The sequence below is a fragment of the Marmota flaviventris genome, chromosome 6 (genome assembly GCF_047511675.1).
Source record: "Marmota flaviventris isolate mMarFla1 chromosome 6, mMarFla1.hap1, whole genome shotgun sequence".
In the NCBI taxonomy this organism is placed as follows: Eukaryota; Metazoa; Chordata; class Mammalia; order Rodentia; family Sciuridae; genus Marmota; species Marmota flaviventris.
In genome coordinates, this window is record NC_092503.1 from 139,799,978 (window position 1) to 139,815,834 (window position 15,857).

Genomic DNA, 15,857 nt, shown 5'->3' on the forward strand with positions numbered 1-15,857 from the left:
GGGGCACTAGATCACTGAGCTACATCACCAGCTCTCTTTTGTGTTTTATTTAGAGACAGAGTCTTACTGAGTTGCTTAGCGCCTTGCTTTTGCTGAGGCTGGCTTTGAACTCATGATCCTCCTGCCTCAGCCTCTCAATCCCTTGCCTTTCTTACTTATTCTTTACCTCTCCCTCTTTTGTTCTGTAGTTGATTCATCCCAAGCTTGGGACAATATTTGCCAGCTGATCACATATCTGGGCCTTCATATTACTTAGTTGCAAAAGTGCTTCATACAGATTTCCTATATGGATCTCATTATAATTTAACATGATTTGTTTGCTCTTCAGTAATTAATCTGTATTTCCCCTTTTAGACCTAGTCAAATGATAGCAATCTGAGGACTTGGAGGGATATTTCAGTTTATTATATATTAAAGAACATGGAATAAAACTGTGATGTTAGCATTCTCTTTTCCTCAATATTTTTGCAGTAATTTTGAAGTTCAGACACAGAGAATGTTATTGTAGGCCTTGAAGTCAGAATTTATCTCTCAATTTATATCTTCTTCTCTTTCTGGTTTTCCATTTCCAAAAGAGAAACTACCCCCCAAACGATCTCCTTCTAGTATCTTTTAATTGGGTCATCTGTGAACTTTTACTCTGGGTTTGACAATTATTTGATTCATAAAGAGGAGACAAGAGATCAAAATGTAGACTGGGCAGGGGAAATGAAACTTGCTTTGCTTTGTATCCATTTTGTACTCTACACCTTACCTACATTCCCACTTTCAGTTTTTAATGGGAAATCTGAGGAAGGGGCCCTGTTTCTAACAAGTAAGTTAAAGCTTACAAGGTGCGTGATTTACTGAGGTGTTGAAACTGGACTTTAAACCTGAGGTCAAAGGTCTCAGCCTCAGGAATGAGTGTGTTCTGAGATTTGGATTCCTTTTGCCCCAGCTAAGAATCTCTTTCTCCTCTACATATAGGTGACTCAGGTTCTCCAACTTTCCTCCTTTGCTCTGGCATTCAGATTCAACCCTTTGGTGACAGTTTGGATTACTGGCAATAGTGTGTAACACATAAGTTATGATCTTTCCACATGTCTGTTTCAGAAAATATGGAGATTGTACTGTAGTTTTGACATTTTGAGAAATTGTTGATTGGATGTTTCTTGTGTGTAGAGAAATGAGCTAACAGATGCCTCTCTTTATTACTGCCAGCAGCTCCCTTGGATTGTCCATGGGTTGACCCAGCTCTCATTTTTAATACCTGCTATGCAGGTTACATCTTATTCATTGAGATCTTGGTAAGATCCTGATGAAATATAGTGAATCCCATTTTACATCTGGGAAATTGAGGCTAAAGGTTGTTCACAAATGGGCCAACATTACACAGCTAGTCAGTGGGGAAGTTGGGGTTTGAGGTCTTGTCTGCCTGGCTGTAAGGTCAAGTTCTTCCTTCTGAAAAGCTCTTCTTCTTATATTTCTGTCTACGAGAGAGGATTTGAGTCATTTACCAAGCTTGAAGGGCAGACGCTGCTTCCTGTGATGATATGTCCCTTGAATTATTCCCAGCCAAGGCCGTGTATAGCATTTTGGTTTCATTTTTGCACAGGTTCTCTACCCTGATCTCATATTAAATAGCCAGGAAGTGGGGTTGTGATTGTGGCTCAGCAGTAGAGCACTCTTCTAGCATGTGCAAGGTGCTGGGTTCGATCCTCAGCACTGCATAAAAATAAAAATGGGTATTGTGTCCAACACATGACTAAAAAAAATACTAAAAATATAGCCAGGAACCTTTGGAAAAAACATACCAGTTTTTTCATCAAATCATCAAACAAAGTCATCAAACAAAATCATCAAATTCTGGGGATTGAGATCAACAGTAATGTCTTTAAAAGGCTTAAGGAACTTGGTGCCACCAGGATGGAGGACCACTGTCAGCAGGCCCCTTAGATAGCTGACTGAAATGGCTCAAGACTCACATCTGTGTTCATTGTCCCTGTGCAGGTGTGCCCTTGACATTTCTTATCAGCACTGCTTCACTGAATCCCTGTATTCAGTATGTAAATATCATGAGGAAGAATAACTGTCACTTCCATCTTCTCATGAAAGTGCTCCAGGAACAACTCACATGACTGAGGCTAGGTGGGTTCAGAGCTTCCCTTGATAAGCGAGAAGTTACTTATAAGGTAAAATAAGTCCTTTACTTGAACTTTCCCTCTCTTGGGCAGTATTCAGAATTGATCCTGTCTATAATCTTGAAATACGTGACAGTTAACATCACACCAAGACTCCTTGCTACCCCATTTAACCAGTCTTCTCATAATGTATGTGCCTCATTCTTTCAAACTGTCTAACAGCAAATCTATAAAGCCAAATCTAATGTTGCATATACAGCAGCCTGAGTTTATATCTTAGCTTGCTATTGAGCTGGTCTTCAACAAAACTTCTGTAGAAAATATGCAGATAATTGAAGGAGTATTTTTGGGAAATGCCCAGTATTTATTATTTCTCACTTCTTTGCAAAATATTCTCATTTTTAAATATAATTTTGACTCACTTCAGTAATTAATTCAAAATGAAATTTTTTTATAAAGTAGTATTTATAATAAAAGCGATATTGGAAAGTCTAGATAACTTAAAGTGATTTTCTGAAGGTGCTTGTAGCCTCTTAAATTATGGTTATAGCTAGTTGAAGTTCAAATTACAGAAACGGATTTTTTGGGAACATAGAGCAGAAAAAGAAATTTGTGGGTAGGACGATTTGTATTTCATGAAGTTCAAGGTTGAATTGAATAATTATGGACAGTTTGAGACCAGTTTGAGGGCTCTTTGGCCTTAACCATGTTGGGAATTTGTGAATTGCAGTGTAGTGCAGTGGTTCTTGATTCTGGCTGCCCAGTGGAATTATTGGGAGCTAATGAAATTACCAACATCTGGGACCCATCCTACTCAGTTAAAATCCCTGGAGGTGGTGCCTTGACAGATTTTTTTAAATAGCTTCCCAGGTAATTCTGTTCACCGAGGATTGAGAGCCTGCAGGATCCGTGACTCTGACAAAAATCACAATATTTGTCCATGCATAGTTTTGCAGTCTTGCAAGGCTGAGCCTGTTGAATCTTTGTGGACAAGGACTTCTTCTTACTCTTCTGTTTTTTTCCCCAATAGATGATAGCTCAACATTTCCGTTGAGTGCTCAGTAAAATATTTGCAAATAACTTTACTTGGTTTTAATTGCAGACAGTCCTTGACTTAGAATGGTTGAAATTATGAAATTGACTTTGTGATGATGCAAAAGTGATACCTATTCAGCAGAAACTGTACTAGCAGTTTTGAATTTAGATATCTTCCTGGACTAGTGATATGCTGTCTGATCTTCTCTAGCGATGCTGGGCAGTTGGCAGTGAGTTGCAGCTTTCAGTGAGCCTCACCATCACAGATCACAGGGAGAAACATCCTGTGCTCCACAGTGTACCATTGCTAAGCTGTGATGTTCTGTAGGGTAAGCAGATTAAATGCATTTTCAAATTATGATGTTTTCAATTTTGATGGGTTTACAGGATGTAATCCCATCATGAGTCCAGGAATAGTATTCAAGAATTGAAGTTGCTTCAGACTAATTTTATTTCCCCATATGATCATAGGACAGTTTATATAAATATTGTTTTTAGGGGTGCAGAGCAGGACAAAAAGACTGGTGGTGGCAGTGGCAAGTCAGAGAGCATCAGAGGTCCAGGAGGTGATAGAGTACTGTCCCGATACTGATTCTGGGGAAGACCTGGAAGGGGTTCTGTGTGGTTTTAGTTCCCATCTCCTTAAAGCAGGCAACACAGGGGTAAGTATATGTGATTGTCATACCTGGAAATAAAATTCACCTGTGCCTCCTCAGTGTGGATACAGTATGCTTCTGAGCCAACCAAAGAATACTGTGGCGCAAGGAGAAATGGATTCCTCCTCGTGGTAGTTAAGCATAATTCAACAGCTGCTCTGTAGTTCACCTTTCTGTCATTCATTTATCTAATGGTGACTGAAGAGCTTAGGAATAAGGCACAGATATTAAGTGCAATTTAGTATTACTCCAAGCTTTTGCATTTGTAGACAGGCTGCTTTACTGTATTTTCTCCAGATTAATTGGTCCTTGTCATGGGTAGATATTTGGCTTTTTGAAAGACTTAAACCAAAACATTAAATAAAGTGGCAGCTTAAAATTGCAAAATGATTTTGCAATTTGCAAACTAAATTGACCCATGAGGTTTTGGGGAATGACTGTTTTTTCAAATTATCTTTTCAAGGAAACAAAACGGATACCAATTCCAGATGGGTGGTTGTCCTTTTTTTTAAGTTAAATAACAAATCTGTTTATTACAAAGGCACAAATTTCAATGTAAAGAAAATACAATAAAAAAGAATGCCCACTTCCAAATGCTTTATACATGTCTTTAAGATATTTATTTTCTGAGTAATCTCTGTAGGATATAGGAGATACTGGAAATATTGAAACTGAAATTTGTTTTTATGTAATAAGATACCAGAAATATCAGGTTTGGCATGAATACAGTTAAATTTGAAAGACTATGGGACTTTTTAAATTAAATATTAAAAAAAAAATTTTTTTTGTAGTTGTAGATAGATAGAATGCCTTTATTTTGTTTATTTTTATGTGGTACTAAGGATCAAACCCAGTGCCTCATACATGCTAGGCAAGTGCTCTGCCACTGAGCTTCAGCACAGTTAATATGGAAGCACATTAACTTTTTTGTTACTTAGTATCCCCTTTTCCCAATGAATTCCTAACATCATGTTGTCAATTTTCTCAACCTTTGTTTTAAGGAATTTCATGGTGCCTGACCCACTTTGGATATCCCCACCTAGTAAGTGCAGGATGTGTTGATCAGAATGAGTACTTTTTAGCTGGTATCTGACATCTTTCCTACTCTGTTTGGACTATAATATCAATATTTGAAAATGTTTTCTCAAAATATTGCTTCATCTGTATTATGTTATAACCTGAAAGCTGTAGACTCTTGGTATTTTCACTTATTACGATATGGGCCTGAAGTGCGGGAGTCATGAATGTAGCCCTGAAAGGTAAGAATTCAGAGTTTTTCTAATCTCTGACTAAATTATGTACTCCTACTTTCATCAGTCTGAAATGGAACTGAAATAATCTTTTCTTTCCTTATCTCTAGGGACACTGTAAAGATTAAAAACAGAAATTTGTGCAGAAATGTCTCTACCCAATGGATATTCTGATGTGTATATATAAAATACATGCTTTAACATTATCTTCCAAAGCTGTTTAATCTTGTTTTTATTTTTTGTTTGTTTGTTTGTTTTGTTTAGTTGGCATTGGTGGTTTTGTCTTCATCAAGGCTAAAAAAAATTCAGAACCTGGAATGAGTAGCATAATTTTCACATTTGACAATTAATTTGCAAGAGATGTAGCATTTTTTTAAATAAGTACTAGACACTTCAGCTCTTTCTAGCAAAAGAGGTTCTATTTTTCTCTCTGAAAAAACTGCAGCTGGAAGGGAAATGCCAAGATGGTTTGCTTCCCTCAGAGGAGAGAGGAAGATAGATGATGTCTTCTGTTCATCCTTAAGAGGACTTGCATGCACAAGAGGACAAATGGCTTCCACTCTCCTTCCTGACCCTCCTGCCTCTGTGTGTTCAGAGGCTTTGGGATGTGTCCTACAGATGCCTTTGAATGGAAACTTGGGCTGAAGGTGTTGTGCTATAATGAACAAAGCCAGAGATCTGGTATTAGAAAACAATTTATATTGAAAAAGAAACAAGATTAAAAGACAAGGTATATGTAAACACAGGTGAGTTGCTGGATATGTTACCTGGTTCTATTCTTAACCCACACATTATGGAAAACTTCCAAGGCCTGCATTTGGCAAACTGGAGACCTGGGAGAGCTGATAGTCTAGGTTCTGGGTTAAGTCCAGAGGCCTGAGAACCAGCAGAGCCAGCAGTGGTGTAGGTTTTAGTCAAAGTCTGAAGACCTGAGAACCAGGAGAGTTGGTGGTGTAAGTTCTAGTTCAAGTCCAAAGGCAGGGGAAGATTGTCAAGCAGAGATGGAATTGTTTATTCTTTTCAGGCCTTAATGACTTGGATGAGGAACACATTATTGGGAAGGGCATTCTGCTTTACTCAGTCTACTGATTCAAATGCTAGTCTCATCCAGGAACACCTTCACAGTTACCCCCAGAATAATGTTTTATCACATATCTGGCCACCCAAAGGCCTAGTCAAGTTGTTATGTAAAATTAACCAGAATACTGGGCAAAGGTATTCAGGTGCTTGAGTTCACACAGAAGCATGGAGCAAGTTCATGCTGTTTTGAGTTTCCCCTCAGTCCTGTCTTTTGAAGGCTGGGGTATTTTCAGTCCTTCACCTGAGTTGTCTGTGGGGCAGTGACCACACTCTGGAGTTTGTCCCATGGTAACCAACAACCTTTTTAGGGAAAGGATCACTCACCCAGTTCGTCATCAGTTCTAGCAGCTGGATGGTGCTGCTCGACTTCCTGTGGGTTGCTTGCCTATGAGGTGAATAAAGATAATTTCTGTAAATGAAAACTGCTCAACCTGTGATGAAAGTATTTCGATTATCCATGTTAATAGTGGCATAGAACAACAGCTAGTTAAAATTCACAGTAATTCAGAAACTCATTTAAGCCTATCTTTCCTCTGCTAAGAAGTAACAAAATTAATAGCTCTTTCTGTACCTGCCCACTCCGAAGTTGGTGCTTCAAGAAATGAAATGACAAAAAAGGCAGGTGATTTAGAGGCAGAAGGAGAACTGCCTTGGGTAATATATGGAGTGTTGTCTAAGTTTCCCATTGGAATAGATTTGGATGTCAGCTCAGTGCTCTGCCTGGTGTTTCAAGTTTAATGAGACAGCTCCAGAATGCACTAAAATCAGTTTTAGAACATGCCTCAGCCTTCCCATCTGAATGACTTCAGTTCCCTTCATCTCAAAACTCTGCTTTTGAATGACTACCTTATCTTTCTAATCTTGGCTTAAACCTTAGTTCCTCAGACAAGCCGCCTCTGGCTATTTTTTTTTGTAAATCTAGAAATAAGACCCCTGTTTCTATTTTTTAGTTTTCTAATTATCTCTTACTTGTATTACTAGTTTCATTTGCTGGCCTGTGACCTGCAAATAGTTTAGTGCCAGTCACAGGTTAGGAGATTGGTAAATATTTTTTGAATGAACATTAAGTGCTATGGTTGCTTCAGAAAAAGATAATATCTTGAGTAGCTCTCTGTCCAGTAGACCATCTGTGGCGTTGGAAGTGTTTCAGATCCACACTATCCAATATGGCAGCCACTATCTGTGTGTCGTTCTTGGATACTTAAAATGTGGCTAGTGTAATTGAGGAATAGAATTTTTTTTTTAAATTTTTTTAGTTTTAGATGGACACAATATCTTCATTTTGTTTATTCATTTATTTTTTATGTGGTGCTAAGATGGGCCTCACACATTCGAGGTAAGCGCTCAACCACTGAGCTACAACCCCAGCCCAGAATTCTTAATTATATTTAAAGGTTTAAAAAATATTTTTAGTCGTAGATGGACATAATACCTTTGTTTTGTTTATTTGGTTGTATGTGGTGCTGGGCATCGAACCCAGTGCCTCACATGTGCTAATAAGCAAGTGCTCTATCATTGAGCTACAACCCCAGCCCCAGTTTTAAAAATTTTAATTAAATTTAACTTACATGTGGCTAGTGGCTACCCTACTGGATTGAATGGATTTTGAGTATGGGACTTTATTAATTTTTGACAATTAAAAATATTGGACTACTATGCCATTATATAGGCAATTTCTGAAGCTGAAAATACTGTCTAAAAGTAGTATTATGTGTAAAATGCAGTCTAGAATACATAGTAGGTATGTTCTGTTGTTTAGTTGAGAAATATGTAGGGGTGAGAAGATCTTAGGTCCTTTTTCTTCCTGTTTTAAAATTTTATTCGTTTTCGGTAGTACTAGAGATTGAACTCAGGACTTCTTACATGCTAGGCAGATGCCCTACCACTGTTACATACATACCAGTCCATTTAAAAAAATTTTGTTTTACATATTTTTTTAGTTATACATGGACAACAAAATCTTTATTTTGTTTGTTTATTTTTATGTGATGCTGAGGATTGAACCCAGTGCCTCACACATGCAAGGCAAGTGTTCTGCCACTGGGCCACAACCCCAGCCCTAAAATTTTTTTTTTTTTTTTTAAGGCAGGATCTTGCTAAGTTGTTGAGACTTGCTTTGAACTTATGATCCTTCTGTCTCAGCCTCCTGAATAGCTGGGATTACAGGTGTGCACCACCATGCCCAGCTCTAAATTTTTATTATTTAATATATCAGATTGGGTGTAGACATCCTGGACTTAAGTTTGAGAGACAATTCATTAGGAAATAAGGGTTAGGTTTACTTCGTATTCAGGTCTTCTGCAGGTTTTTTGTTTTTGCATGACTGATCATCATCAGTAGGTATTTACACAATGTTTATCTTATGACTACTTAGCACAGATTGGTCCTAGAAGATAAAAGCTTTTCAAATGAAGACTGGAATTTAAAAAAATATTGTCATATTAAACTTGAATAATTTATTAGCACTTTCCAATTAAAGGTAAATTTATTTACCTTTAACAAAATAAACTTTGAGAGCTATCAGACTTAAACTGCTATTTTGTTTGTCGTATTCTACTCAAAATTGGGATTGAAATTGGGAATATAGTTGTATTTTTTATTAAAAATAAAATGTTTAAAAGACCTGTTGTATGATTTTTTGTGAAATATAACATGAAATTCACATTTTAGCTTCTTAATGTGTACAGTTCAGTGACATTAAGTACATTTATGCTGTTTTGTTACCATCACCCCTTCTGTCTTCAGAACATTTTCATTATCTCAAACTGAAGCCCTGAACATGAAGAGAACATGAAGAGTCATGTTAAATGACTCTTCATTTCCCCATCCCCAGCCTTGGAACCACTATTCTACTTTTCGTGGATTTGATTATGGATTTAAAGATTCCTGTCCTTAATCAGTGTCCAAACCAATAAATAGTGCTGTTATGGATGTGCTACCTCTTTTAAAATGACTGTAACATAACTAAATGCATAATTGCCTTATATTGGGAAATGGTGGGTGCTTCTTGTTAAGGACCTGAAACTAATCAAATTTAGTCACTGCTCCTAGCCATCACTAACCTTACATGCTCACCGGAGTCTGATCATTTCTCTCATTTAAGAAAACAATAATTCTAGAAAATTACTTTTAAGTGACAGGTCAGATGGATTTTTTTGCATATGTTCTTGGTATTCCAGACTTTTTACCAGCCTCCCCGGAGAAAGATAAAAAGGCTTAGTTTTTAAATATTTTTTATGTCTTAGCTTATTAATGTAATGTCATTGTGGACACTGGGCAACAATGAAGAACAAGACCATTCAAACTGATAAATTGAAGATGGCTTTTGGTCATTTAAAGAGCAATAGGAATTTTGGAAATTTGAAAGAAAATGTTACCTTCACCAGGTGGCTTGTCTGGATTGTAAACTTTGTTTAGGAAACTAAGCAGCAGCAGGAGACACAGCCCATGACCTGTCTGGAAGAAAGCAGCAGTGAGTAGGCACGTAGGGCTGCCTGTTCTAAGGGCCTGAGACGAGTACAGTCTTCGGCATGTAGAGGAGGAATCCATGAATCCTCAATGGACACTAAGTGGAGAAAGGTTCTTGAGATCCGTGGTGGCTACAGTGGTTGCTGAAGGCCACAAGCCATTTAGATAGTGCACATGGAGAAGGAAGTTGCTGTGAAATGGAGTTGCCTTGGTGGAGGAGGCCACTAGAGTTGGGCTTAGATCTGGGGAAGAGCTTAGGGCTTGATCCGTTCAGCTGCAGAATGTGGTATAGTCTGTGGAGGAGAATAGGGCTTGGGCCCTTGAGCAGCACTTGGATCAACCTAGTGGAACCCTGGCCTTTTGGAAGCTTGATGAACTTGTACTTTTAAAACTTGTCTGGGAATGGTGCATAGGTGAATCAGGGAAGGTAAATTATTTAAGAGTGGTTAAAATAATTTAATTATTTAATGTTGAGATGCCGAGGGTGTCCACATTTACTCAGTTGCAGTTTGAGTGGCCAAAGTGACAAAGAAGTTGTAAATACAGAGGCTGACCCAAATGGGATGAGAAAAAGGTCAGTAATGACTATAGTGATTAGGTCATGATTTACATAGCATAAATTCTAATATGTACAAATGTATAGATGATGAAAAGTGAGTGCTGTAGTTAGGATCTAGGATGTCCCCCAGAGACCTGTATGTAAAGGCCTAGTCCCCAGAACGAGGAGGAGGTGGAAACTTTAGGAGGTTGGGCCTAGTTGGAGATCTTTAGGTCATTGGGAGCTCACCCTCAGGGTATTATGGGGCTCAGCCTTTGGTGAGGTAAATGGCTTTGCTCCAGCACGTGCTTCTGACAAGATGTGCTTAGCCTCCCTTCCAGAAGTATAAAAGCAGTGGGCCCAACTGGATTGAAACCTCTCAAATTTTGAGCTAAAAATAAACCTTTTCTCTTTATAAGTTTATTATCTCAGGTATTAGTTACAGTAACACAAAGCAGACTAACAGCCTCTCTCCTGTCTTTGCCCTTTAGTTTCACCCTACCAATATTTACACATTCTCTTATGTTTATGCATAAACTACATTTTTATTTAAAAAGGTCATCCATCCTTCATGTTCACTGATCAATACCTTGTTTATTTTAATCATCTAGCAATGTATTTTGGAGATAGCCTGTATTAATACATGAAGCACTCCTCTATTAGTTTACTTAGCCAGTCCCCAGTTAATAAAAATGTAATTCTTTGGTTGTTACAAGTCATATAGTGAATATCCTTGTTCATATATTCTTTTGCTTACATACTGAGAGGTGTTTATATATGTAGGTTCATATTACTGCAAGTGGTAGTGCTGAATTAAAGGTACATGCATTTAAAATGTTGCCCCGATTGTCTTCCCATAAGGTTTTGCCAGAATTGCCTATTTCTTAGACCCTCATCAACAGCGTATTACTGATTTGAACTTTGCTGGTCTGTAGTTTAAAAAAAAATCTCATTGTCATATATATATATATACACACACATGTGTGTGTGTTTTTATATGTAATTATATATATATATATATATATATATATATATATATATATATATATATATTTAGTGTAGTTGGACACAACACTTTTATCTATGTATCTATCTATCTATTTATTTATGTGGGCTGAGGATCGAACCCAGTGCATTGCCCATGCTAGGTGAGTGCTCTGCAGCCAAGCCACAACCCAGCCCCTCATTGTCATTTTTAATTAGCATTTTTCTGATGAGTGAGATTGAGCATCTTTTCATAACTTTTAGAGGACTTTGTAATTTTTTTGGGGGGAAATTTCCTGATAATAGATGGTTTTTTTGTGTGTGTGCTGGGGGATGGAGCCAGGGCATTCGAGGCAAGCACTCTACCAACTGATATATCCCCAGCCCTGCTGATTTCCATTGTTGAATTTAGATTTTGGAGTTATATGGAATACTTCTAGTGCTTTCTCATAAATCATGATTCTGTAATGTTGGTATAATTAATATTGGAATAATATTAAGACAACAGTCAACTATTCCTGTTTTATTTAAAGTTTGTTTTAATCAAGGGTGAATGCCTCTGGGTGTAGTGGCGTATACCTGCAACCCCAGCTACTCAAGCGGTTGAGGCAGGAGGATTGCAAGTTGAAATTTAGCAAGACCAGCTGATGGATTGCAAGCCTTAGCAATTTAGCAAGACCCAGTTTCAAATACTGAAATGAGCTGGGATGTGGCTCTGTGGTACAGTGCCCCTGGGTTTAGTCCCCAGTATAGAAGAATATAAAAGTGAATGTCAGCTTTTTCAGATGCTGTTAGAGTGTTTGGGGAGCTGATTATATGATTTTTCTGTTTTGCTCATAGGATAATTAGAGGAACAGATTTCTTGTCTTTAATTTTCCCTGTATACTAGTGTGACTGCCACCCACTGCCTGCTCTGGCCCAGGAGTAGTATTCTCCTAGTGGTTTCTGAGTTTGTCTGTGAATATTTTACATGGGATTTTGTATAGCGTAAGAATGCATGGTGAATAAGTGTGAATTTGTGGTTTATATCCTACACTTAACTGAAAACAACTTTTCAGAGATCATTGATAACCTCCTAGTGATTAACACCCCCCATACACAATTTATAGTGTTTCATTCTATTCAGCTTATCTGTGATATTTCACCCCCTGACCAGTGTTGTTACTCCATTTTCCCAGTGTGTTCTCCTTCCTCAACGCCTGTGAGGCTAGGAGCCGTGCTTCCAGCTCCTTGGTGGACTCTTTGTCTTCTTCCTCTGAGTGTCTTCCGGTAGCCTCCCTCTTTGGCCTCCCTACTTCTAGGATGACATTATCATTAGTTTGGCGTGTGTTCTCTCTCGTTGCGCTAGCTTAGTCCCTCTCTTGGATTAACATGGGTATGTTCTGCTTTACCTCAAATACAGTATGCTTGAAATAAACTCAGTCTTCACCGCTCTACCAAGTCACTCTCTGTTTGACATACCTGCTCCTGTTCCTTGTAACCTCTAAGGTTTTTTTGGTGATCCTGGCTCCAGCATGTATTGAATGCTTGCTGAGGAGCGAGAGGGAAGATGGCAACATGGAAGGCAGGCAGCAAATGTACATTTCTTTTTCAAAAAGGTAAATGCAGGGCTTGGTGGTGCACATCTGTAATCCCAGCACCTTAGGAAGCTGAGGCGAGGATTGCGAATTCAGAACCAGCCTCTGCAACAGTGAGGTTCTAAGCACCTCAGTGAGACCCTGTCTCTAAATAAAATACAAAATAGGGCTGGGGATGAGGCTCAGTGGTCAAGTGCTCCTGAGTTCCATTCCTGGTACCCTGCCCCCTCCAAAATAAATCAACTTAATGGAGTAGAGGAAAAAGTAAGAGTTTATAGAGGTGGGGAGCTTGAGGTAAGCTTGATTTGTTTGAGATGGGAAATGGTCAAGAGTGAGAGGTATCAGACGCAAGGATCAAACAAGTTAAGGGAGCAGTGTGTAGCGAGTGACTAAGCCTGAGTCATGTGGTCACCTCAGCTCCTTGGTGGACTCTTTGTCTTCCTTCTTCCTTGAGTGTCTTCCGGTAGCCTCCCTCTTTGGCCTCCCTACTTCTAGGATGACATTATCACTAGTGTGGCATGTGTTCTCTCTCGTTGCGCTAGCTTAGTCCCTCTCTTGGATTAACATGCGTGTGTTCAGAGGGAGCAAAGATGGAAGGCAAGATCCAAGTGCAGGAACGTGAGGCTTGTGCTAATGGAAGGGTGTGACTTGATTCCTGAGGAGAGTGGATGCTGTAAGTCCTATCAACACTTTCTTTGATGAGTGTTCTCTCTGTATTAGGTGAACTGCTTTCGAGAGACTTTTCAAGTCTGCAGGAGGACCTGGAGCCATCAAGGGCTCTCTCTGCATGTGGTTGGTGCCCACAGTTATTTCTTGAACACAAGGCCACATCAACAGGTACATTCTTTCTCCAGGGAATACTGATTTTAGTGATATCTCCTTTAGGGGTTTGATATTAGGAGCCAGGTGGATAAGGAATTAATGTCTCTGAATGCTGGTCAGACCACTTAGGCCATGTTGGAGTATCTTTCTTTAGTGATGACTACTGGATAGCAGCAAGCCACACACCCAGTGAGCAGTGCCCTAGTCCCTTCTAAGAGAGGCTGACTCTTCCTCCTTCCCTTGGGTTCCTGATATTATTCAGATGCTGCCCATTTTCATGGGGCTCCTTCACCCCAATTTGGCCCCGATTGTTAAGAAGTTCATAAATATGGGGAATGTAGTTTGTTTTTCTCTCTCCTTCCTGCCTGTGGTTTCATCTGCCTACCCAGAACACATTTATCCCTCCTCTTGCATGATAGCATTTCAAACATGGAAGCTCTGCCCGTTTGATGTTTCTCTGTCTCCAGCCTAAACCTTCTGATTTTTGCTTTTCCTTTTCTAAATACTTAATTTCTGGACATGTACACTTTTCTAGGTATGATTTAATTTCTGTAGGCTTGCATTTAGTACATGTGATAGGGGACATTGGAATGATTATCTCTAAGGAGATCACATCACTACCTCTCCCATTGTTCATAAATAGAGTAATAATCTGACTAGTGGGTACAGTAGCACACATAGTTCCAGCTATTTGGGAGGCTGAGGCAGGAGGATCGCCAAGTTCAATGCTGGCCTCCACAATTTAACGAGCCTCTGCCTCAAAATTAAAAAAATAAATAAATAAAAAGGGCTTGGGATGTAGCTCAGTGGTAGAATACCTCTGGATTCAATTCCTAGTAACCACACGCCCCTCCAAGAAAAAAAACTATAATCTGATTAATTGTCTTTATTTACAGTAATTCATAATGCTTATCATAAAGGCATTAAGAATTGTATGCTTTTATTCAGAATGTAATGTGCTTTTCCTACCCTGTGCCCCTGCTTTGTCACTCTGCATATAAAAAATGCATATGTGCAGCATATATAATATACATAATTATGTATATATGCATAAGTATATGTACAGCACATAAGATAGCATATGTAATTATATGAATAATATGTAACCTACATAATTATATATACTTATATTTTTTTTTGTAATTATATGTGTATGTGTGTGAGAAGGAATATTTTCCACATCTCATTTTCCAAATTAATTTTAGTATAATTTCAGAATCTTTCAGAGAATGGCCCAATCTTTTAAAGTTTTAGGTCTCATTTCTTTTCTGGCTTTTTTGTTTGTTTGTTTTGGTGATGGTAGGGATTGAATCCAGGAGTGTTTTACCTTTGAGCTATACCTCCAGCCATTCTTAAAATTTTGAGACAGGGTCTCACTAAGTTGCCCAAGCTGGCCTTGAACTTGCGATCCTCTTGCCACTGTGCCAGGCACATGCCTCTCTGAATCCTGATACAGAAAGCCTGGCCTGTTGAAACCTAACTCAGAGCAAGGCTGAGGTTGTGGTCCTGGATCGGACCCTGTCTATGGAGCACAGTTGTCACCCATGACCTGTTCCTGTGTTGGCTTCCATTAAGCTCTAGCAAGGAGGTATCCACAAGTGAAGAGCCTGACAATGTCTTTTATTACTTGGGAATATTGATTATGTTTTTATGTTGAGTTTTTTTTCCAAAGGAAAGGAGAACATTTCCTGCATTTGATAAAGTCCTTTAGTGTATGTTGTGGCTTATTTTGTATATTGAGTTCATGACATTCCTTTGCCAAACTTGGCTTCTCCAACAGCTCAGTTTGTCAGGCTGGGTCATCGTCATTTGCTATGTACCTTGTGTTAGGTAGTGATGGTATTGGTAAGTGAAGAGAGAAGAAAAGAAATGGTGGAGTCGCACTAATGATGGCACTGCTCTGATCCTCAGAACTGCTTGTGTAAGGGTCCTAAATCCTCCCAAGATGGTTCCTTCCTAGTTGCAGTATTTCCTTCTCTTGCCCTCATTCCCTTCTTGGCACTAGAATGGCCAGTTTTCCTTTGGCTGCTACTTCTTACTCCTGAACCTACAATTAGCTTGCCTCCTGGCCTGGTAGAAGCCCACCAAAGAGAATTTTTAGTTTTCAGTTCTTCTATACTTTCCTTCCACATCTCATCCATCTCCCCTCCTAGACAAAGAGTCTTCCAGAATGGACTTGGCTTGCATTGAGGCTGTGATGTTACTTGGAGGACCTGGAAGTATGCCACAAATTGTGATTCAGCAGTAGCTCTGTGTATATGAATGATTGGATCATGTAAATCTCTTCCAGAAAGAACATGTATTGTCTTGAGCAACTAATAATAATA

General features: G+C 38.8%; 1 protein-coding gene across 9 annotated transcripts in view; it reads left to right on the plus strand.

Annotated features, from left to right (window-relative positions):
- The window catches only part of Fars2 (phenylalanyl-tRNA synthetase 2, mitochondrial), a 513,853-nt gene that overhangs the window by 18,121 nt on the left and 479,875 nt on the right, over positions 1-15,857 (plus strand). Inside the window, exon 2 of one of the 9 annotated variants that reach the window (XM_071613661.1) lies at positions 13,429-13,545. The exons of the other annotated variants lie outside the window; for them this stretch is intronic. Coding sequence (XP_071469762.1) covers positions 13,429-13,545 — 117 coding nt within the window. The remainder of the gene's footprint in view (positions 1-13,428; positions 13,546-15,857) is intronic. 9 annotated transcript variants of the gene reach the window in all.